Consider the following 23,251-nt stretch of genomic DNA (forward strand, 5'->3'; position numbering starts at 1 on the left):
GTCAGCACTTACCTTAACTGATGTCTCTTAAACCGATCTTCTTCTTTCCTGATCTTTTCATGTGTCTGATCCAGCGCTGACTCCTGTGTCCTTGCTGGCGCTTCCTGTCCCACGGTGTCTGCATGCGGGTGCACGCGTCCATATACTTACCTTGCGTCTCTCCTCGTCTCCCGGACGAAAATCCGAACTGCGCATGCACCTGCCCCAAGATGCTTTGCGGCCACCCGAGCAGTTTCGGATTTTCGGACAGGAGCGTGCGGCGAAGACGGGTTAAGTTTAAACCGCTGTTAAAGCGTTTTATTATTTTTAAAAAAACGTTTTGCATATATCTACTGCTTGCTAGCCTTATATATATGCAAAAAAGCCGGAGGGTTTAATAACCCTTTAATACTCACCTGATCCCTTGAACGACCAACAAGCGCAGACTCCCGTCTCTCACGCTGTCAGAATATGCATACAGAGCGTGTCGGTTACTATTTAAAACGACACGCTGGGTGCAGCTTCTGAGAAGATAGCGATGAAGCCGGCTGCGCATTTTGCATCCCTCCCGCTAAGCTAATAGCGTATCTTCTCAGAAGCTGCACACAGCGCGCCGACTTAAATAGTAACCGACACGCTCTGTATGCATATTCTGACAGCATGAGAGGAGGGACACTGCGCTTTTCGGTGGATCGGATCAGGTGAGTATTTAGGGAAAAAAAATTTGTTATTATATGTTAAAAATGTCACCTTACCTTAGCCTGGGGGTCAGTGGGGGCTCCCTGGTTGTGGGGGGGAGCTGTCATTGCTCACTACACAAATTATGCTGTGTGGACCATTGGATATTAATGGTGTGACTGGTAATAATAATAATAATAATAATCACTCATATATGTCTAGGGCAGTAAAGACTGTAAATATGTTCCTAGCTATGGTATCTTGAAAATATCCAGTGTTGACCTGATGAGGAGTCTGGTAAGCCGGACAGCAGTCTGGAATTCTTTATTTTACATGGGAAAGAATGACTGACAGTCATTATCATAATGTGTGAGTGGCCCTGGCAGGCCTTTCACCTTAGTCTATGCAGATATCTGCCCTGCCTGAATGCAGCTAGTTGGGTTAGAGTGCAGTCAAAATACATAATGTGTGTACTTGTTTCAGATCAGTGGTTAACAAATAAATATATATATATTTATTTATATATATATATGGCATATTACTGTGTATATGCCATATGTATTTATGTGGCAGTGGATCTTGACTTTAGTTACTCTATTTGTTGCCATAAACTAATCACAAAATAAGTCAAGGGAAAAAGCTGAGTTTTATTTTTTTTCTTCCAGTTGTGAACATGACCAAAAACAAGGTTGGCACTCAAGGCAATGTGACAGAGTTCTTCATCCAAGGCTTATCAGAAAGTGGTGCTCTACAGTTACCAATTTTCACGATAATTCTGCTCTTATATATTATCATTATTTTTGGGAACATAATTATTTTTGTAGTTATTATTGGGAATTCTCATTTACATTCCCCCATGTACATATTTTTGATGAACTTATCTGTCATTGACATTGCCTACACCTCAAATATTCTGCCCAACCTGTTAAAGATACTACTCACTCAGCACAAGGCTATTTTATTTGTGGGGTGTATGTTTCAACTGTATTTTTTTATTTCTCTTGCCAGTACTGAGGTCATATTACTTGCTGCAATGGCATATGACCGCTATGTGGCCATTTGTCGCCCTCTTCATTATGTTTCTCTCATGAGCTTAAAACTCTGTAAAGGTCTTGCAACATCAGCCTGGGTCATTGGCCTACTCGATCCAACCGGACACATTGCCCTTTTATCTAAGCTTTCCTTCTGTGCCTCACATGATATTAACCATTTCTTTTGTGATCTCTCACCTCTTCTTAAAATCTCCTGCAGCAACACTGATGATGTTGAAATGATGAATTACATTGTGGGCACACTTCTTACTCTTGTCACTTTCATACTTACTTTAATATCCTATGTTTTAATTATTTCCACAATATTAAAGATACAATCTTCTCATGGGAGACATAAAGCGTTTTCTACCTGTACTTCTCATCTCACTTGTATCAGTATATTTTATGGGACCATCATATGTTTATACATGAGACCAGCATCTAGTTATTATCCAGAACAAGACAAATTTTTTGCCCTTTTATACATTGTCTTGGTGCCATTATTAAATCCTATAATCTATACTCTAAAAAATCATGAGTTTAAAGATGGTATAAAAAAAATGCTGAAATAAAATGGAAAAATAGAAGTAGAAACCAGTGCATGAATGCATCATGATATTTGTGATCAATACTATAAATTGAATGATCGCAAAGGCTAAACATATGTGACCTTGCTCTTTTTATGAAATCCATTTTTTTTTTATTAACCAGTTAAAAATTTTACGCAGTTTTGAATAACTAAAATTCATAAAATGTAGTCACTTTGCCAGTAATATGTAGTTATACTTTCTCTTTGCAGCTTTCATGTAGGCTCAGGGAAGACAACTGATCTCTCCTTTCCTCTCATCTTCTTTCTTTTTTCCCCTACACTTCCTATTTATTTTATAGAGAACCATCTTCCCAACTTGAGTGGGCCTGGTCCCTCCTTTCATTTCTTATCTTTCATTGAATGGCATGCCTAATGGATCTTTAGTAGACTGAAACCACAGTTTGCACGCCATAATCTACAGAGACAAGCATCTTTGGAGTGTGTGACTTTAAGGTCACCAAACAAACCAGTACATGTTTGCAATACTTTCTAACTTAAAGCGATATTAAACTCAAAATGTTTTTAATCTGTTTGAAATGCTGATTAATTATAGATGAGTAGTGAGTGAAAAGCATCTTTTTTAGATGCTCGCAGAAAAGGTAAAAATTTAACATTTTACTGCTATCAGTGTCCCCCCGGAGGGGACTCACTTTTTGTCCTGAGTGTTAAGATATGACAGGATGGAAATGGGAGAGGAAGTAAACATAATTCTGCTCAAGGTGGACACAGACAAACTATTAACCTATTACTACTCTAAAACCCATCTCCAGCTAAAACTCTTTTTTTGTTTGGGATAAATATTTTTAATAGTTCTATGGCATTAAACAAAAAGAATAAATAAAGATGATTGTTTATTTGAATCGTATCAGTTGTATCCAGCAAAGGACAAGTTAACATGATTTCATTTTCACAACTACCACTAATTGGCTGTTTTTCTTCTCTGCAAAAATGTGCCTTGGGGAGTGAGAAGCTGCCATTGTGATTTGATACATGTGGCTTTAATTAGCTTCTAAAACTTGTAAACACAACAGTAATATAATTTGCTGTAATTGTTAATCAAGTGAATAATGCACCTGATGCCAGATGTTTGCTAATTATCTATGTTGTATTCCAATATCTCAAGAAGTAGTTACAATTTCTATCTATTAGCAAACACCATGAAGTTTATAATGAGTCTCATGAGATAACAGAAAATATAAACAAGCGCCAAAGGGTTTTGCTAAACTTTGAAGTGTAAAAAATAAATGTAATAATAAAGTAATGTTAAAATCTTTAATTAACGTTGTCACTTTAGATATAGTTTGAAGCCAAAAGCAACAATTTTTAACTAAATTAAGAGGTTTGAGAGTCAGCTATTTTATTCTAAAGTTTATGTACTTAATGATCTTGGGGAATAATAATCATTATATTGAAATCCTATTTTTAACTTTTTCTTTTTTATAAAAAAAAACTTTTCTTGATTACATATTATTGTTTTGTAATCATTTGATGACCAGCTTATGTGAGCTTTATTTTGTACTCCATTCCAATCTACTAGAAAACTGTAATCTACTTAAAACTCTTGTTGGTAGTCATCTCATTTACAACAAATTAAAATGAATGTGCCACAGATGAGGTGATTGCCAACAAGTAGGGAAATGTAAAACAAATATAAGATTAAAATCATCAGTGCAGGTAAGCTTTGAAAGGTTTACAAATATTTATGAGGTTAAAAAAAAAAGAACATGGAAATTTGGAAAAAAGTAATACGGTTGTCCATAGTCATTAACAAGATTTTTTTTTTAGTAAAGAGGCCTGCTCTTCATAACGGTCACTAGCTTTTTCTATTCTTAAAGTAAGAGAGTCTTATTCATATTCCTAACAAATAAAAGCTAGGACCTTATTGTTGGCTTTTTGCAACTTTACAAATGTTCTCTTTGCTCCCTTTTTCCAGGACCTATGAATGAGCTCCTGTATCCTTATGTAGAACAACCCCAATCTAAATAAACATACCCCCACTCATCCTCCCTGTCCAATAAACTAAGCTTCCACAAGGTTGAGAGGAAGTACAGATGAGGTCACGCTCTTCAACCTTGTCCAACCGCAAAATGCAATGTATTCAATTAAAAAAAGGAATTCTCTGAATAGCAGAGGTGCCAAGAAAGCGACTCTCTGGGGGTGATTTACTAACCTAAACACACGCACGCACTAGGTGCGTGTGATTTTTACACAGCAAAACGTATTTATCAACCAAAAAGTCTCTAAAAGCATATTTCCACTAATGCCATATATGGAAAAATCATGCACATGATGCATATATAATGCTGCTTCACAGTTTAGACCAAAATGGTTAGCTCATGCATTTACATTCCTGCATTCATCAATGCAACACAATGTAGAGCTAATTTACACAACATCACCTTGCAATTCATGCAGAGCTTTGCACAACATACCTGCTGGGTGTGTACACACTACAAAGGTGTCTAGATTCCACCAATAGATCATGCTGGGAGGGAACACACTACAGAGGTGTATACTTGTTTGTGGCGTGTTTATAAGGTTAGTAAATCAACCCCTCTGTGTTCAATGTGTAGACGAGCCTCACTTGGAAGATCAAAGCTATCACTGTAGTGCAGGCTACTACAGAAATGTTCTGCATCCCCAGAGGCCCTGTGGATATCAGGTAGGAATACTTAGATGAAGCCAAGCTGCAACAATGTAAGTTTACAAAAAAGTTAATTCCTGTTACACTTTAAATACCTGAAAATGAATATATACATAATTTTGGCACTTTGGTAATCTTTTGCTTTCTGTTGTCACAGGGAAATTATTTCCCTATGTACAGGGTAAATTATAAGCATGAAGGTTATGGTAAGAAGGAAAAAAGGGAACCCAAAAAGCCCTTTAATGAGCCAATAGAACAGAGGGTCTCATTCGCTCACAAATCCCATTTTAGGGTAGTGGATGGAGCCATGTAAGTATTTTTTATTTTGCCCTAATAGCCAACTGTACATCCAGAATCACTGGTGTTTTGTATAGATAATATTATAGAACCGTTTTTTCCTCATCAATGCAGTATGAAAACTGTGGCTTCTATGAAGCAGAGCTTGGGACTCAACTAGAAAATATAGCCATAAAGGTTATTGTGACAAGGTAGGAAAAGGACCAAAAACATTTTATTTGATTATATGCTTGACTAATTTTCCATTTTAGTAGGTCAAAACATTTCCAAAATCAAGTCAAGTCAAGGATCTCAAGGCATTATCAATCCTCCTGGATGATAAAATAATGTTAGGATGGTCCGAGCCCTCCCTGGGATCTCTCCCAATTAGGCATGCCAGGCAAGCTTTGTAACACGTTTCACAAGAAAGGCTGAGTATAAGGTGGCCGATCCAACGCAACTGTCCCCTCTGTATTTAAAGGATCTACATCTTTACTTTAGCACACTCTCTGATCTCCAAATAACTTACCATATCTTGAATGTTATGAGTCCTGTTTTATGTCTATTTATGTCATTGCCATAGATAACTAAAAATCAAAATGTACTGTTGAACCAGGAAGACAGAATTTTACCAGATACACGCTAGTTTTATACAACAGTAAACATAAAAAATCTGCAAAAAAATGGAAGAAAATAGAAACATAAAAAAGTATATATATTTCTGGTAATATTTACCTGTATCTCACTCTCACTGCTGCCAAATTGTCAGAAAATGTTACTTTGTATAGTTGTCTGCATCTCCAGCTGTACTACTCTGTTTATGGCTGTACTTCACCAGCTTGAGTACCATGTGGCTTCCATATCACCATGTGTAACACATTTTATTTTATAAAATATTTAAAGTAGGAATGCACTGATACCGATATGGGCATTAAAACCACACAGCCCGCACCCACCTGCAAGACCAACCATGACCCCTGGTGAGACACCCCACAGCCTCCTAAGACCCCCCTACAGCCACCTGAGACCCCACACAGCCTCTTTAAAACCTGCAGAGCCACCTAAGAGCCTGCACAACCTTCTGAGAGCCCACACAGCCTTCTAAGACCCTGCACAGCCCCCTGAGACCGTGTACAGCCTCCTGAGACGCAGCACAGCCACCTAAGAGCCCGCAAAGCCACCTGAGACCCCGCACAGACTCCAAAAACCTAGCACAGCCACCTGTGACCTCGCACAGCCTACTGAGCCCCCACACAGCCTCCTAATACCCCGCACAACAACCTGAGACCCTGCACAGCCTCCTGATGGCCCACACATTGGCCTGAGACCCCACACAGACTCTTAAGACACCGCACAGCCTCCTAACACCCTGAAAAGCCTCCTGAGACCCTGCACAGCCCACGTGAGACACTGCACAGCCTCCTGAGACCCTGCACAACCTCCTGAGACCCCCACATCACCTCCTAAAACCCCATACAGCCTCTTGGGACCACCGCACAGTCTTGTAAGACCCCACACAGCCTCCTGAGACTCTGTACAGCCTCCTAATACCCCGCACATCCTCCAAAGACCACACACAGCCAGATGAGACCCCAGACAGCCTCCTGAGACCCAGCACAGCCTCCTAAGACTCTGCGCAGCCCATCTCAGACCAAGCCCAGTCTCCTGACACCCCTTACAGCTGCCTGAGACCCTACACAGTCTCCTGAGACCCCCTCACAGCCTTCTTTGACTCTGCACAGCCACCTGAGATCCCACAAAGCCTTCAAAGACCCCACATAGGCTCCTGAGACCCAGGCAAATTCTCCTAAGACCCTGCACAGCCTCCAGAGACAATGCACAGTCTCCTAAGACTTCACACAGTCACCTGAGAACCGTCACTGCCTCTTGAGACTCCACACATGGGAGGAAAAATGGATGGACTACAAGTGCAGGGAAATCAATGCACGTGTACTTCATTGAGAACTGCAAGTCCCTCTGCCATGGTGACGGATGAGAATTGTAGTCTCTCCATTCACAGATCCTGTCAACGGCTCATCCGACACAAATGTGTCAAATGCAAGATTTGACAGCAGTCTGCAGGGAGAAGAACCCTGCAATTCAGGTAAGTGTGGGGGGAGAGGGGTTAAATGGGGGTGGGTGTTTAGGGATGTGACCATGTTTCATGTTACAGCCTGATTATGGGTCTAACATGTTGTTTTCCCTATCCTTCATATGGCAAGTCATCTAATAGAGTTAAATTATTGCTATACCATGCCTAACTAGTCAGAATCAGCAGTTTGAATCTGCTGTCTGTAATCTAATGATAAATTAGCTCTATATACCAAGTATGAACTATGCCAACTTGCCAAGATTCTACTGTTATACATCATACTTTTTACATGACTTCTCTTTTGTACTTTTCCATAAAACTCTTCAAAGATATATTGCTCAAAAAAGAATGGAATGTATTTAAGCACATATTTACAGGAAAATGTGAGGTTTCCATACACTGTATATAACGAGAGAGTAGAAACATCACTGGGCATGATTTTAATTTGAATAGAGAGTGATAGTATGGGTCTCAATAGGCTTGACTCCTTAAGTTTAATTTCTGAGGGCCTTTAAAAGAGACAAGAGTGTCTACAGAAACCCATTATGCTTTAATATACATTTAATTGAGTCAATTAAAAAGGTACATGTTCTATGCTGAAGAAAAATATTAAGGTACGTGAAATTAAAAAGAAATTCATATACTGATTAATATAATTTCATGTATTAACATAATACATTTATCAGTATACATTTTGTGCCTTGAAGTGTTATGGGTTAAGGGGGTGAAGATATAGTTGAAATGTTAGACATATGATCAATGACCAATAATGTGTCTCTTTCCTTTTCAGCCCAAGAGAGCTGCAGAGTATTTGCTAGTACATGGTCCTTTTCTACCGTGCTAGTACATGGTCCTTTTCTACAGCGCTAGTACATGGTCCTTTTCTACCGTGCTAGTACATGGTCCTTTTCTACAGCGCTAGTACATGGTCCTTTTCTACCGTGCTAGTACATGGTCCTTTTCTACAGCGCTAGTACATGGTCCTTTTCTACAGCACGATTACATGAGTGCTTCGATGGAAGTGCTATTGGGCTGAAATTTGACAGACTTGTCAGTACTTTCTACTTAAAGTTACATAGTTACATAGTTACATAGTATTTGAGGTTGACCTATATTTGGAGGTTTATAGCAATCTGTTAAAGTAATCTGCTTTAAAAATGAAGAGTGGCATATAAGGGAGCTAGTTTTATACAATTTGCTGCTGGGAATGACAAGACCTTTCAGCTTTCTACTCTTCTATAGTTGAACTGACAAAAGGCAAAAGACAGCATCTGAAAGGACTGATCACCATTACAAGAAGAGGTGCTGATGATGATCCAGTGACCTTGGCCTTTAAACCCACCTTTATATGCAAACCTAGCTGTCTGTCAAAAATTGTTGAGACAGAGGTTGGGACTTCAATAGTGGTTCTTTTAAACACCCAAATCCTTTAACCTACCGGTAAGCTAACCTAGCCTTTTTACTAACCCCTAAACCTAAACTAGCTGTTTCCTTTATCAGGTGCAAGCAAGCTGAAAGCTACAGTCTGAGCTGTAATTGACCTGTCCTGAGTTTGTGGCACTAAGAACTAATCTGTGACAACTGAAAGACCTCAACCCTTCATTCCACCTATACATGTCCACCTATTACTGTATTTTTCCGTGTATAAGACTATACTTTTTCTTTAAAATATTTAATAAAAAATGGAGGGGCGTCTTATACACGGGGGGCCAAGAGGAGAACCGCGGTTGCGAAACTGCCGATACCTCTGCAAACTAGCCTCACGAGTGAAACTTCCGATTGCAGAGACAAGCTAACAGGTTTCCTCCAATCATGAGCCTTATGTACCCGGCATCAGCTGATGCTGCAGAGAGCGTGTCGCCAGTGCCCAGATGCAACAGGGAGCCCATAGAAATGTCGGAAAACAAAAAAAATACCGGTAAATACCGGTACCAGTAAGCGGCTGTCTTACTCTGCAAAATTTAAACTGGATGTAATCAGTTATGCAAAAGAGCATGGAAAATATTGATTTCTGAGTTTTGGGTAAGAAAAGTGGGGGGCGTCCTATACATGGGGGCTTAATCCTCCTGTCCCATCGCACTCCTGACTGGACAAAAACCCAAATCCAACTGGGTGGGTGCGGTGGTGACAACGGATGCCTCCGTGAAATGTAGATAGATGAAAGTAGTCACTCGCACTCCATGATATTAAAGTCAATGCTGTTTTATTGTTTAGCAAAAGAGGCTAAGGAGATGTGTGTTAGCTCAGTCAATAAACAGCATTGACTTTAATATCATGGAGTGCGACTTTCATCTATACACGGGAACGTCTTATAGGCGGAAAAATACGGTATATGAATGTGTATATGTATGTGTACTTCAGACACCTGCAGTGGCAGAGAATGCACTGTTAGATAAAAAATAGCCAACTCCACCATGACATTTTTCTGAGATTATATTCCCTTAAAGTGACATTAACCAGTTGACATCCGCGGTGTTAAACCCCCTTCCCATCCAGGCCATTTTTCAGTATTCAGCGATGCGGTACTTTGACTGACATTTATTCCGTCATGCAGCGCTGTACTGAAATGAATTTTATACCCTTTTTTGGGGACACAACATTTTTTTTCCTTCCCCCCCAATGTTAATGTTAGCACTTACCTTAAATGAGGTTTCTTAATCCGATCTTCCTCTTCTTTCCTGATGTTTTCATCTGTCCCTCCAGCGGTGCGGCGGCTCTCCGATCCAGCGCTGACTCCCGATCCAGCAGTGTCTGCATGCGAGTCCATAGACTTACCTTGCGTCTCTGTTCATCTCCCGGGCGAAAATCCGAACTGCACATGCGCCCGCCCCAAGATGATTTGCGGCTGCCCATGCAGTTTCGGATTCTCGGGCGGGAGCTCGTGACGAATACGGGGTAAGTGTAAACCGCTGTTAAAGCGTTTTTGTTTTTTTTAAACTGTTTGCCTATATAGGCAAAAAAAAACCCGGAGGGTTTAGAGCCCCTTTAAAAGATAATAAAACCCTCAGGGGATTTTGCATATATCCACTGCTATATCAATATATCCACATCAATCAATATATAAATTCACCAATGAAGTATATTGTACCCCCCACCAAAAAAATATATATATACATAAGTAGCAATCAGGGAAAACAACATAAGAACTAAACAAACATTTAACTGAAAACAGTGGAGGCAACAGAAACTGGGGGCAAGATAAAGAGAATAAAGGAGTGACCATAACAAGTGTGTATACATTAAAGGAATAATATTTGTCATTGAATATTTTTATGTGGCATTCAGAAGAGAAGAATTTTAATTAAATACGTTGCGTTTTATAAGATAACCACTTGTGGAATATATTTGAAAACTGCAATTGGTGCTGTTTTTATTGCAGGAACACTCTTTTTCTTGAATAATTAAACTCTCTGCTTTTGACAGATTAAAACTGCATCCACCTAATCTTTGCTGTAATAATTGCTATGACATGAATCAAAAGAAGTGAGAAGAATTAGTATAAGCTTTTGGTAATATTACCAATTAGCAAATATGCTGTCATTGTGTGGCAGAGAGGCCATCATTAGTGACGGGCTGCTGCAGTGAACAAGAAGCTGCCATTAAACATTGTTATGTGAAGCATGGTAACTTATACAGCTGGCGAGTATCCAGCTTCAAATGAACTCGAATGTATTCAGAAAAATAATTTTGCTTGGGAGCTGTTTTGTGGGTGGCAGTGAAAAAAGGTATTGTTTTGCGAAGGAGAGGAAGTTCTGCAAAGCAAAAAGAATTTTCAGGGCATGAAATATCACAAGGAACTAAAAAAGGTATGATTTTGTATGTACAAACCACCAAAAGTACACTGCAACCACATCAAACAGACATAATTTGAATTAACTCCAAGCCCATTCACCTGTAATTGAATGCTAAAATATTTGAATATTTTGTTTGACAGAAGCAACACACAATTTATTCAGTACATTCTTTTTAAATGTTTGCAATAAGTTTAATGAAACTGCATACAGTCTTCATAAATCAAGAGCTTTAAAACTGCATAAAACAGCCTGATGTGATGGCAACCAAGAAGAATTTGGAAGCTAAAAAGAAAAGGTGAAAAATTATGTAGGGAGATTCTGGCAGCAGGTACATGCTGAATAAAATTTGGGTTTAGCACTACAATATTTATATACATTTGTCCTGTATTTTTTTTCATGGTTAACAATGGGAATTGGAATTTTGCACAACACAATTTTACTTAATTGTTGATCCCTTTATAGATCTAAATTTACTTTTAAATTATTCAGGCCTACAGAGTTCTTTTACATTCATTTTTGGGCAATGGCACAAGTAGGTATCCTTATGGGTGAGGTTGATCAGAGGGTCCAAAACCGAAAGGGACCTTACAATGATAGTGGGGTTTGGGGAAACTCAAACTGTGTAGGGGGAATGAGGGAGTCACACTGAATACCATGCCACTCTCATTTTCTCCAAAATTAACACGTTGGTGGCAAAAACTGTCAGATTTAAATCTCATGTCTGTGTTAGGCAGTCAAAGGAGGTAACACTTTGACAAAACACAGCCCAGTTTAAAACACATATGACACCAAGCAGAGAAAGTTAGATGGATTACAACCATGTTATAAACCTCCGTTAGCAGGGTCTAATAAAGACTCCTAATGAGATTGAGTCCTGTCCTAAATGGCCGGTTGTAAATATGTTGGCAAAGCAGCTTAAAGCAATACATAGCCTGAGTATGTTTAAAAAAACCCAGAATCAAACTGTTTTTAAAAAAACAACCCTGGCAAAGCACCTTGTCCTCATGTTGATGAGGACCAGGGCCTATTCCCCACTACCCTGGCTCGGTGGTTGTGCGGGTAAAAAACGGTTGTTTTTTTGTTTCAAATATAGGACTTTGTAGTACAGTGTGCTGTGTCTATTTACTATTTTACTGTTATATGGCGAATGAGTAGGGATAACAACTACCCCTTACTCATTCACGAGGGGTGGCACCAGCATCTGAGTGCCCCTTTTATGAAAGGGGGCACCCAGACCTCAGATAAGCCCTGCCCGCAGACCTTCATCAGGCCAGGGTTGTGGAGAAGAGGCCCTTTTCCTAATCAACATGGGGTGCTTTGCCAGGGGGCCCTGAAACCAAAGACCAGTTGAACTTTACTTAAAGGGAAGGATAGATTTTTATTAGGGTTGCACAGATACCAAGTACAATACCCGGTACAAGTACGAGTACATGTACCTATACTTTTGAGCTCCAAGACTACACTAGAGAAAAATTCAAAAATTAGGAGGCAGCTGTCATATGTAAGGAGCACACAGAGCTCCTGGGATTTGTACATCTCTGTTTTAATGTATGATTTTGTTTTTATAAATATAAATGAAGGGATGCACAGATACCAGTTTTGCGAGTACGAGTATTGGTACTTGCCGTGTACTTCCAAGTACGAGTACTGATACATTTTTGTTTATTGTCATGTGACAGTTTTTCTAAAACAATACAGACTAATGATTTCAGTACAGTGGTGGAGTGCCAGAGCCAGGTCCCAGCTGCAACCGCTGCAACCCTGGTAGTTCTCATGAAATTGCAAATGAAGTATCTGCACTGGTACTCGAAAAGTATCTGTGCATATCTAATTTTTATAATCAAAGATTGTTGCCAGGATATTGCATACTTGCAGAATGGCTCATAATTGTATTCTGTGGTTATTATGAGGTCTATTTATAAACAATTTCCAGAGACATTCACCCTGTGCATCTCTGTGAACATTCTTTTTTGCCTCTGTTGACACAGAATGAAAGTTCTTAATATATATTTTTTCAGGAAAAATGTACTGCCGCATTATGGCCACTAGATGGAGCTAAGGTGCATAGTAAATAAGGTGTTTTTTTAACATATTTCCTAACACGTAGTGCTCTGGAAATGTATCACGTATAAAATATAAAAAACCAATAACAACATGAATCACCACAAGTTTCAACCCCTTTTTTTAAAAGAGTTGTAATTGACCCTAAATGTATTACCTTGTTCTGTAATGCTATTTTTGACACTGGTTATGTTTTTGATGGATTTAAAACATAGTAAATAAAAAAAGTTGTGAAAATGCTTTGAATATGAAAAAATATATATATTAATTTAATTGATCTGATATACACAGGACAGGAAATGAGGGGAAATTATCCTAGCACTGCCACAGATAACAATAAAAACCTGGTTACCTTGTAATAAAAACCTGGTTAAGACTCTAACCCTTCCCTACTTTCTCAAACATTTACAAAGAAAAGCTAACAGGATCATTCTTGTTTTATTATATTTATTTTTTACATTAATTAATACAAATAACAATAAACATGTTATCAGCTAAAATGCAATATATTTGAATCATAATTTTATTTTGGTTAATCTGTTGAATGCTTCCTTTACATCTTTGTTTCTCAAAGTATATATGATTGGATTTAACATAGGAACAATGATTACATAAAGGATAGCAAGACCCTTCTGCTCATCCAAATCATATGAAGATGATGGCTTCATGTACATGCAGGCAATCATCATGTAGAAGAGGATGACCACTGTAAGATGGGAAGCACATGTGGAAAAAGCTTTGAATCGACCTTCCTTTGAGCCAATTTTGAAGATTGCAGAGATAATGTAGGCATAGGTGGTTAACGTTAACAGGAAACAGTTGAGAACAATTATTATGCCTTCCGCAAATACGGCATACTCAACGGCAGATGTATCATCACAAGCTAATTTTAACAGTGGTGTAAGATCACAAAAGAAATGGTTGATCTCAGTTGAAGCACAGTAACAAAGCGATGAAATTAGGACACTAAGAGGAAAAGCTGCAGCAAAGCCTCCACTCCAAGCAGCACTTGCTAAAATTACACAGACCTTTTTGTTCAAGGTCACATGATAGACCAGTGGACGACAAATTGCGACATAGCGATCATATGCCATGGAGGTGAGCAACATATACTCTAAACTACCAAGAGAGTTAAAAAAAAAGAGTTGGGACATGCACCCTTGGAATGAAATCTTCTTATTGTTGGTTATGATATTTTGCAGCAGATTCGGAACGGTGACAGAGGAATACAGCATGTCAATAAAAGACATGTTGCAGATAAAGAAATACATAGGTTTCTGCAGGTGACTGTCCAGAGAAACTAAAGTAATAATTAATAGATTACTTAGTACTGTAAGAAGGTACATTGCTAGAAACAGCAAAAAGAGAGGAACCTTCAATTCCTGACTATCTGCAAAGCCCAGGATAATAAACTCTCTCGCTGATGTCATATTAAATACATTGAGAGTAATTGTATCTAAAAATGATACCAGAAAATAAAAATAAATATAACTTAATGACTCATTTGTTTACACACAATATCTATATAACTCATGGGAAAATGGCATGCGTATGAAATGGAAAAAATGCAAAAAAACACAAAAATAGGTATAATTAACTACTGCTACTACTACTGCTGCTAATACTAATACTAATGTATTATCCTTTCTGAAATAGCTAAGAATGGCTGCAATAAATGGGAAATAAATTAAAATAAACTGATCAAAGGCATTTCAAGTGACATAGAGGCTGCCCCCCATGCTGCTTCAAGTATTTACCTTATATGATGCCTCTTGTTCCAAAAATGTTCTTCCTTCCACTGATTTCCAAAAGTCCCTCCAGCGCTGGTGCCGGTCTTTGATCCAGCGCAGACTCCTCTTCCGGCTGTGTGCATTATTATTATTATTATACAGGATGTATGTAGCGCCAACAGTTTGCGCAGCACTTTACAATATAAGGAAGACATTACAATCACAATACAATTCAAGACAAGATGGTAAAGAGGGCCTTGCAGTCACTAATGGTAAGGAGGGCTTACAGTCACTAATACTGTGTCTCTCCTCCTCTCCCCTCCGGCGATATGGACTGCGCATGTGTCCGCACACAATTCCTCCTGCACGGCCATTCGGGAAGCTGGATTCTACAGCTGAGATCAAGTGGCACAGACACAGGTAAGTTTTTACCTATTTGACAATTTTTTTCTTAAATGTTTTTGCATATATCTACTGCTTGCTAGCAATAGATATATGTAAAAGAAAATCCAGACTTTAATACTACTTTAATTTCATTGGAGTTGGCCAGCTAACAAATATTTTATTATACAAAATTTTATGGTAGTCTGTTCACTTATTTGTGTTGTATTTTTTAGGGTTTTTTTTGCCAAAGGTATATTTGAATAAGAAAAAAAAAACCCTCTCAGCCCCTGTACCTTGTTCAGTGTATGAAGCAGACATGGTCCATTCACCATAGCCAGTCCCAAGGCAATGTGGCATGTACAGTTTGTGACAAATGTGTTTGCCATCTATAGTGCCGTATTTAGCGGTGTAATTGTTGATTAGCAGGCTTTATACTGTACATGTCTGCGCTACTGTGGATGTTGTTTCTGTTTTTGACCCTGGAGGCTGTTTAGTATTCATTAGAGTATAAGTAAAAGCAGTATATGACAGGGCGAATTATTCATTTTGAGAATATTATTGTAATTATTATGAGATGCTAAAAATATTATATCCCATCATTTTATTTTAGATATTATAGTATAGTTTGATATTTGCTATTGATATTTACAAACACTGATAAAAAAAATGTTTATCCAATGTTTTTATAAGGTTTTAGATGTCCTGGACTGATGAGTCCAAATTTGAAATATTTGCCTATAATAGATGGCAGTTTATTTGCCTGAAGAGTGGTACAAGGATAGGTGTCTGCAGGCAGCAGTTAAGCATGGTGAAGTTTCCTTGCAGGTATGGGGATGAATTTCTGCACATGGATTTGGGGTTTTGTTTGCTCCTTTTGGTTCTTTGGAACTGCCCCTCGGGCATACTCTTACTCGTAAAAGAACCAAACAAGGGAGACATTTACGTTAAAGTCAAAGGGGTCTATTCACTAAGCTGCCGAGGGCAGCCGAGTGAAAAAGAATTTTGTTGTACAGTTGCCTGTACTTTGGTGTTATTGTTTAAAAGCAAAACTAATTAAAAAAAAACAAATAATGATTTTTTTATTGAGACATCTATTCTTTGCCACATAGAATGCTGTTTTAAAACCTCTGTCTGGGCAGATTAATAACACTGGCTAGCTCCAATCATGCAAATGCAATCAACATCTTACTTCCATGAGGTCTCTGACGCTCTGCTGGTTATGATAAACAGATTATGTTCATTGGGGCAACATTTACCATATTTATTCCCACAAGTCATTCTAAACTGAGAAGGCTAGTTAGATGACCGGCAAAATGTCTTAAAAAAAAATACAGCAGGTCCAGTTGTTTTGATTTATTTTTTCACAGATAATTAATTGTATTATTTTTGAAAGCATCCTCGCTTTACAACATTTTTACACAAGTGCTAAAAAAGTTTGCACAGTGCTATATATCAAACTCCATTGAAACAGAGTGTGACAGGTGGAGGGGTTCTGTCACAAGAAGATTCTCCACAGCAGACCTGTACAGGGAAGCTGAATAGATGGGAACAAGAGCACGGTTATTCCACCTCTCCACCTATCTTGTTCTGTAATATTTTGGAGTGTAATAAGAAAACAGTAAAAGGAAGAGAGGGTCAGAACAAGGGCCCAGTCACAGCTAGTACTGCTGCAACTTTGGTTTAAACAGGAACTCCATGATTCTAAAAAAAAGTGACCCTTGCTTTGGGGCTACCCCTGCACTGCAAGGGTTAAGTGTCAGTTTTGGTCAAGAGGCTTAAATAAAAAAAAATACTCATCCTCAGTCCTGCCAGGCTGCCAAACTGGTCCCCGCAGCCTCTTCTCCCCCAGACTCAAGAAGTCTAAGCCCCACTAACTCCTCTGTTTGCCTGAGGACGGGACCGCATGGTCTAGAAACGTCGCTAAGGAGATGTGTGTTATCTCAGTCAATAAACAGCACTGACTTTAATATCATGGAGTGCGAGTGACCACTTTCATCTATCTACATTTCACGGAGGCATCCGTTGTCACCACTGCACCCACCCAGTTGGATTTGGGTTTTTGTCCGGTCAGGAGTGCGATGGGACAGGAGGATTAAGCCCCACTAAACGTCATCACATCTAATGCAGGTCTATTTACCTGCATCAGACGTGAGGATGTCGAGGTACATACCACAGCCATAGTCGAAAGGGAGAGAGGTGAGCACTCACCGCTACAGGACTGAGGATCAGGTCTTCTGTATTAAGGCCCCTAGTCCTAAACGAGTAGTTAACCCTTGCAGCGCTGGGGTAGCCCCACTGTAGGGCTGAGAATCAGGTCTTCTGTATTCAGGCCTCTAGTCCTAAATGAGTAGTTAACCCTTGCAGCCCCACTGCACAGGTTAATTTTTTATATAACTGGAGGTCCTCTTTAATGTGTATCTAAACCCTAACAATGGACTCCCTTTTTGTCTCTTTAATATACTATTGAAAACATTTGATTAAATACACAATTACCAATGCCAAATTCATCCTGCAATTGGCATGGGTGATGTAGCCAAATTAACCTGGGAAAAGCAAGCATGATGTAACAGATGTAAAAAAAAAAGCCACAAGAAAGAACAAAAACTGTGAAGGCAAGTGTGATGTTCCATCAGCAGAATAACAACACAATAGCAGAGTTTCCTGTTAGTTTGGTTACTATGTATATACTTTAGAAGGTCAGCAAATGTGGAAAATTAAGACATAGAACATTAGCAAAAACAACAGATATTTAGGTCAGGTATTGCTTTGTGGTTAATATTGTGTGCCCTATGTACACCGGAAAAAAGTCACAACAAATATTTAGCTTTGATAGCATAGCATGAATAAAAATAAAACACATTACACAATGCTAATAATGTGTGTAAAATAAAAATATAATAATGCACAATATGAAATGCATTAGAATCTGTAGGTGCCATTTTTTGGAGCTGTTGCCCCAGTCAGATTGTATGCTAACTTTTTCTAGCACAGGTTAGACAACAAAAGAAAGGTGACTTCTGTGGACCATAGATCATGGCAGACTTGGCAGACATGGCCGACTGTACTAAGAGAAATATGGAGGCAGAGTTTTTTTGAAGTCATTGTGAGTAACAACACTGCTATATAGCAGTAAGGCAAATAAGTTGTTTACCTTGCAGGGGGATTTGTACTTTGCACAGGAATTTTTCCTTAGCTTAGTGAATGTGCTAAAAATTCACATTGCAAAGAATACCTTTTCAAGGAAAAGAAAAGAAAAACGCAGAGCTTTACCTCATTCAGTAAGCTAAGGCAAAATTCACTTGCAAAGTGTACATTCCCTATTCCTAATGTAATATTAAATAATAATTCCTAGTTGCCTTTAGTAAATCAACCCCTATTTCTCAGACTGGAAAAGGGTTGCCCGCTGTCTGTTATTTAATGTAAAAATTTTTAAAGATTAGTGGTATTTGCTCCATTTATTATTGTCTGTGAACAGGAGCAAGCATCAGTTAAAACGTCTCCACTTCGCTAATTAGAGTTTGCAGCACTGGGGTCCCTAATTTGAATCCCAATCAAGACACTCAATCAAGACACTCTTTGTATGGAGTTTGCATATTCTCTCTGTGCTTGTGTGGGTAGCCCCCACCCTCCAAAGAAATCCTGGTAAGTTAATTGACACCTGCCAAAATGTGGCCCTAATATATGTGAAATAGGGATTTTGTTAGCTTTTTGAGGGTAGGGACTGATGTGAATGAATAGCATGTAAAGCACTGATGATCCCATATAGAAACTTGTAATAAATAAAAGTTAGTGAGCCAGTGACGTCATTATTATTATTTTTATACAGGATTTACATAGCGCCAACAACTTTACAAAATAGAGGAAGATAGTATAGATACAATACAATTTCAATACAGGAGGGTTAGGAGGGCCCTGCTTGTAAGAGCTTACAATCTAGTAGGAGGGGCAGGTGATACAAAAGGTTTGTAATTGTGTGGGATGAGCCGATGGAAGCAGTAACAGGACAGTTATATTGAGGTGGGATAGGCTTCCCTGAAGAGATGAGTTTTCAATAGGGATGCACAGATACTTTTAGAGTACCAGTGCCGATACTTGGCATTTTCATTAGAACTACCAGGGTTGCAGCGGTTGCAGCTGGGATCTGGCTTTGGCGCTCCACCACTGTCCCGAAATCATTAGTCTGTATTGTTTTAGGAAAACTGTCACATGACAATAAACAAAAATGTATCAGTACTCGTACTTGTAAGTACTCGGCAAGTACCAGTACTCGTACTCGAAAAACTAGTATCTGTGCATCCCTTTATTTCAATTTATAAAAACAAAATCGTACATTAAAACCAAGATGTACAAATCCCAGGAGCTCCGTGTGCGCCTTACACATGACAGCTGCCTCCTAATTTTTGAATTTTTCTCTAGTCTTGTCTTGGAGCTCAAAAGTATTGCTACATGTACTCGTACTTGTACCGAGTACTGTACTTGGTATCTGTGCAACCCTAGTTTTCAAGGATCAAATCTTAGTTAGAAAGTGATCCTATTGTTGTTATATTAAACTTAAACTTCCCCTAAACCTGTAAAAAGAAAAGCTGATTAGCTATGAGATTGTGCAGGTTGACAAATGTTATATTCCCTATATTCCAGCAAAAGAAAGGTTAGCAGGACCAAAACTTTCCTCATCTGATCTCTCATCCTGATTCTCTGCTACTCTTCTCTTTTTTTGCAATATATTATTATGCTGTTTGCTACGGGACAGCATTAGATAACCTCTGTAAATGGAGGATCTACAGCAGCATTTTTAGTAGACCTTTTTATCCATTTGCTTTAACCTCCCTGGCGATATTCCCGAGTCTGGCTCGGGGTTAATTTTCTATACCAGGAGCGGTAACCCCGAGCCAGACTCGGGCTTGCACAAAAGTGTCACTTACCTTGTCATTAGGGTTTCTAGTCATCTCTTTTAATGCATCAATAATTATCTCTTTCAGCATGTTATTGGTCTCTAGTCATCTTTCTGTACTTTCTAGTTGTTCACAAGTTTTTATTCTGTGCTGCATTTTCACAACTACAAGTTTAATTTCGGGGACTGATTTTTCTGTTTATGTTACACTGAAAAAATATATAGATTGTGACACATCCACTCAATTGTGTGTATTTATTATATAGAAATCACGCAGAATTCATATGTAATATACTGTACATATAAATGTGTGTTTAAATAACATAACCGCTGCATTTGCTCTGTGCAACTTAAAGTGTTCATATGCTTTGCATTGCCAACAGAATAACATGACAAAACCATCGATCCATGTGTTGTTTTGTGAAAGCATAACTTGCATAAACATACTGTTTACAAGCAAAAATAATACTGAAATACAAAATATAAGGTATAGAGTGATAAAAATTCTAACACGTTGTCAATACTTTTTTTTATCACTTCACAAAATATTTACATTTAGGGATCTATTTATCAACAATTTGCGGGGGCTCTTCACCCTGCAAATAGCTGTGAACATTAGTTTTGGGCAAATAATGCCAAATAAATGTTTTCCCAGTTTGAATGTAGTGGGTTGTAATAATACATCAGAGGACATTATGGGCAATAGATGGAGCTGAGGAGCAAGAGAAATAAGTATTTTTTCCAATGTCCCTCAGCTGCACCTAATGGCCATACCCAGTGGTGGGAAATAAATACCTTTTTCCTATGCTCCTCAGCACTTTGTCTCTTATCAATGTTTACATGAAATAGGATTTTTTTTTTTAACTTAATTTGTTTTCTGTGCCTCAGTTACCAATTGAACAAAGCTAAAAGGAATACCGAGAACAGGAAACATGCAGTGTTTCGAGAGAATTGTTGACATGAGTTTGTACTTTGTAAACCTTATCTTAAAGTTTTTTACAGCTGCTAATCAGATTCATATCTGTCTTGAAAGTTTGATTCTGACCAATGAAACATCAAATAGAGAAAGAGAGAATTAGTGTATAAGGTGCTCTGTGTAGTCTGCTCGCAGTAAACATTAAAGCAAATTAAGTGAGCTTTCTGAATTTAGCACAGGTCTTTTGATCGCATCCTTTGTGCCTCATTAGCAGGTCACTGATTGACAAATTACTTGGAATTACTTTTTAAGGCTAGGACTGATAATACATATTTGGTAAAGATTCTAAAAAGATTTCATGAAGACTATTTAATATTCAAATAATTTTAAACAAACATTCTTTGATAAATAACTGTAGGTGAACAAGGGACAGGAACTAAAGGTTACTATCATTTTAGGTGATTTATGCAATTTTGGAGTGATCTGCCATGGTGTACAGTACTTTCTGCATTAAACAGTAACAGATAAGAGTAGACCATACTTTCCTTGAATGCTAACTAAAAGGAACAGTTCCCTCTAAAGTTTGTTTTGTCTAAATAAGTGAAACCTAAAAAGCTAAATAAGCCCCTGGCTTTTTTATGTTGCATACTCCATCTACCTGTCATAATTCATGTCTCTGTTCATGTTAACCAGGGAGTTTTGGATGTTCCTGCACACCTTTGAGTATCCCAGCTCCCCCTGTTGTATGCTCCATAAAAATATTCTTTAAAAAAAAAGTATAGTTTGAAGGAGAAAATAATGCTTAAAGCGCAGAAGTACGGGACACTGGACTATGAAGGAGCCAATATAGAAATTTTTCCTGACCTCTCCAAGCGTACATTAGACAAACGAAGGGCCCTGAGACCTTTGACCAAAATCCTAAGGGAAAAAAATATAAAATATAGATGGGGCTTCCCATTTTGTTTATTGGTACAAAAGGACGGTAAAATTGTCGAGTTTCGCACCCCGGCGGATTTAGACCCGTTTGTGAAAAGATTGGATATCGAGATGGTAAAGTTGGGACAATGGCCCGATCCACCAATAGGTGCACTCACGAAGATACGGTATCAAGATCAAAGGACAAAGGTCCCTCCTAAGAGGGGATGTTAGTGGGAGATGTTGACAAAGGAAAAAAAAAAGGGAAAAAATGTATTATTATTTTTCTTTTGTGTGCGTCTTTTTTTTGCTTGTGCGTTTTTTTTTTCTTTTCCTATCTCTCTCGCTTTCTTTCTCTCTCTCTCTCCTGATCTTCTCCCCTCTCCCTCTCTCTTCCCTTATCTTTTGCTTTCTTATCCTCTTTTGTCTTTTTTTTATTTTAATATACTAATGAGTTGCTTTCTCTCCTGGGTTGGTCTTTGGAAAGGCCATCACATATCCCCTCTATAGACAATGAACCCCAGCAGGTACCCTCCTAAGGGGGTTGCTGAGGTACAAGGGTCGGGAATTTTTTCCGATAAGCCTAAAGGGGATAATTGTTTGTATGGGTATTTTTTTTTGTTGTTTTGTTTTTTTCTGTTGGTGTTTTTTACTTATATTTTTGTATTGTTTGGTTGGTCCTCTTTGTCTTTTCTTCCTTCTTTCTTTTTTCTTAGTTTATTCTTTGAGTCCGCAGGGGTGGTCCACCCTATATTCTGCTATGGTCCAACATCTGGAAACCTGCTCATCTTGGGGAGTGGTGAGCTATACCTGTGCTGCCTTATTTTGTGCTTTGACCTTAAACTGGAGTTATGATGACTACACATAGACCATTGTTAAGTGATATTTGCTTCCCACAATGTTCGGGGTCTAAACTCTCCAGCAAAGAGAAAAATTGCATTTCAATATTACCACTCTCAGCGAGTGGACCTTCTCTTAGACTCTCCAAGTCTGGAGGGGTTGCCATTTGCCTTGCTAAAAATGTCTAATTTCGCTCGTTGCTGGAGGTAGGAGACCCCGAGGGACGATATTTATTATTGAAAGGACATTTAAACGACACCTTAGCTACACTCTTGTCCTATTATGCCCCCAACTCGGCCCAGGTTCCGTTTTTCACTTCTATGCTAAAAACCTTACTACCTCATTTTGAAGGCGCAGTGATCTGTGCAGGAGATTCTAATCTTGCCCTGGACAGTAATTTGGATAGGTATTATACTGGAGTATATAGACCT

The 23,251-nt window shown here is 38.6% G+C and overlaps 1 protein-coding gene and 1 pseudogene across 1 annotated transcript; one reads left to right on the top strand and one right to left on the bottom strand.

Moving 5' to 3' along the window:
* Positions 1-1,411: 1,411 nt before the first annotated feature.
* Positions 1,412-2,260, top strand: LOC108794062 (olfactory receptor 1C1-like). Its single transcript, XM_018565038.1, has one exon. It carries the CDS (start codon positions 1,514-1,516, stop codon positions 2,258-2,260), a length of 747 nt encoding a protein of 248 aa, XP_018420540.1. The 5' UTR covers positions 1,412-1,513.
* An 11,399-nt stretch (positions 2,261-13,659) lies between these two features.
* LOC108794055 lies at positions 13,660-22,752 on the bottom strand (annotated as a pseudogene).
* Positions 22,753-23,251: the final 499 nt, after the last annotated feature.

Source organism: Nanorana parkeri, unplaced genomic scaffold (genome assembly GCF_000935625.1).
Source record: "Nanorana parkeri isolate BGI_ZX_2015 unplaced genomic scaffold, ASM93562v1 scaffold807, whole genome shotgun sequence".
In the NCBI taxonomy this organism is placed as follows: domain Eukaryota; kingdom Metazoa; phylum Chordata; class Amphibia; order Anura; family Dicroglossidae; genus Nanorana; species Nanorana parkeri.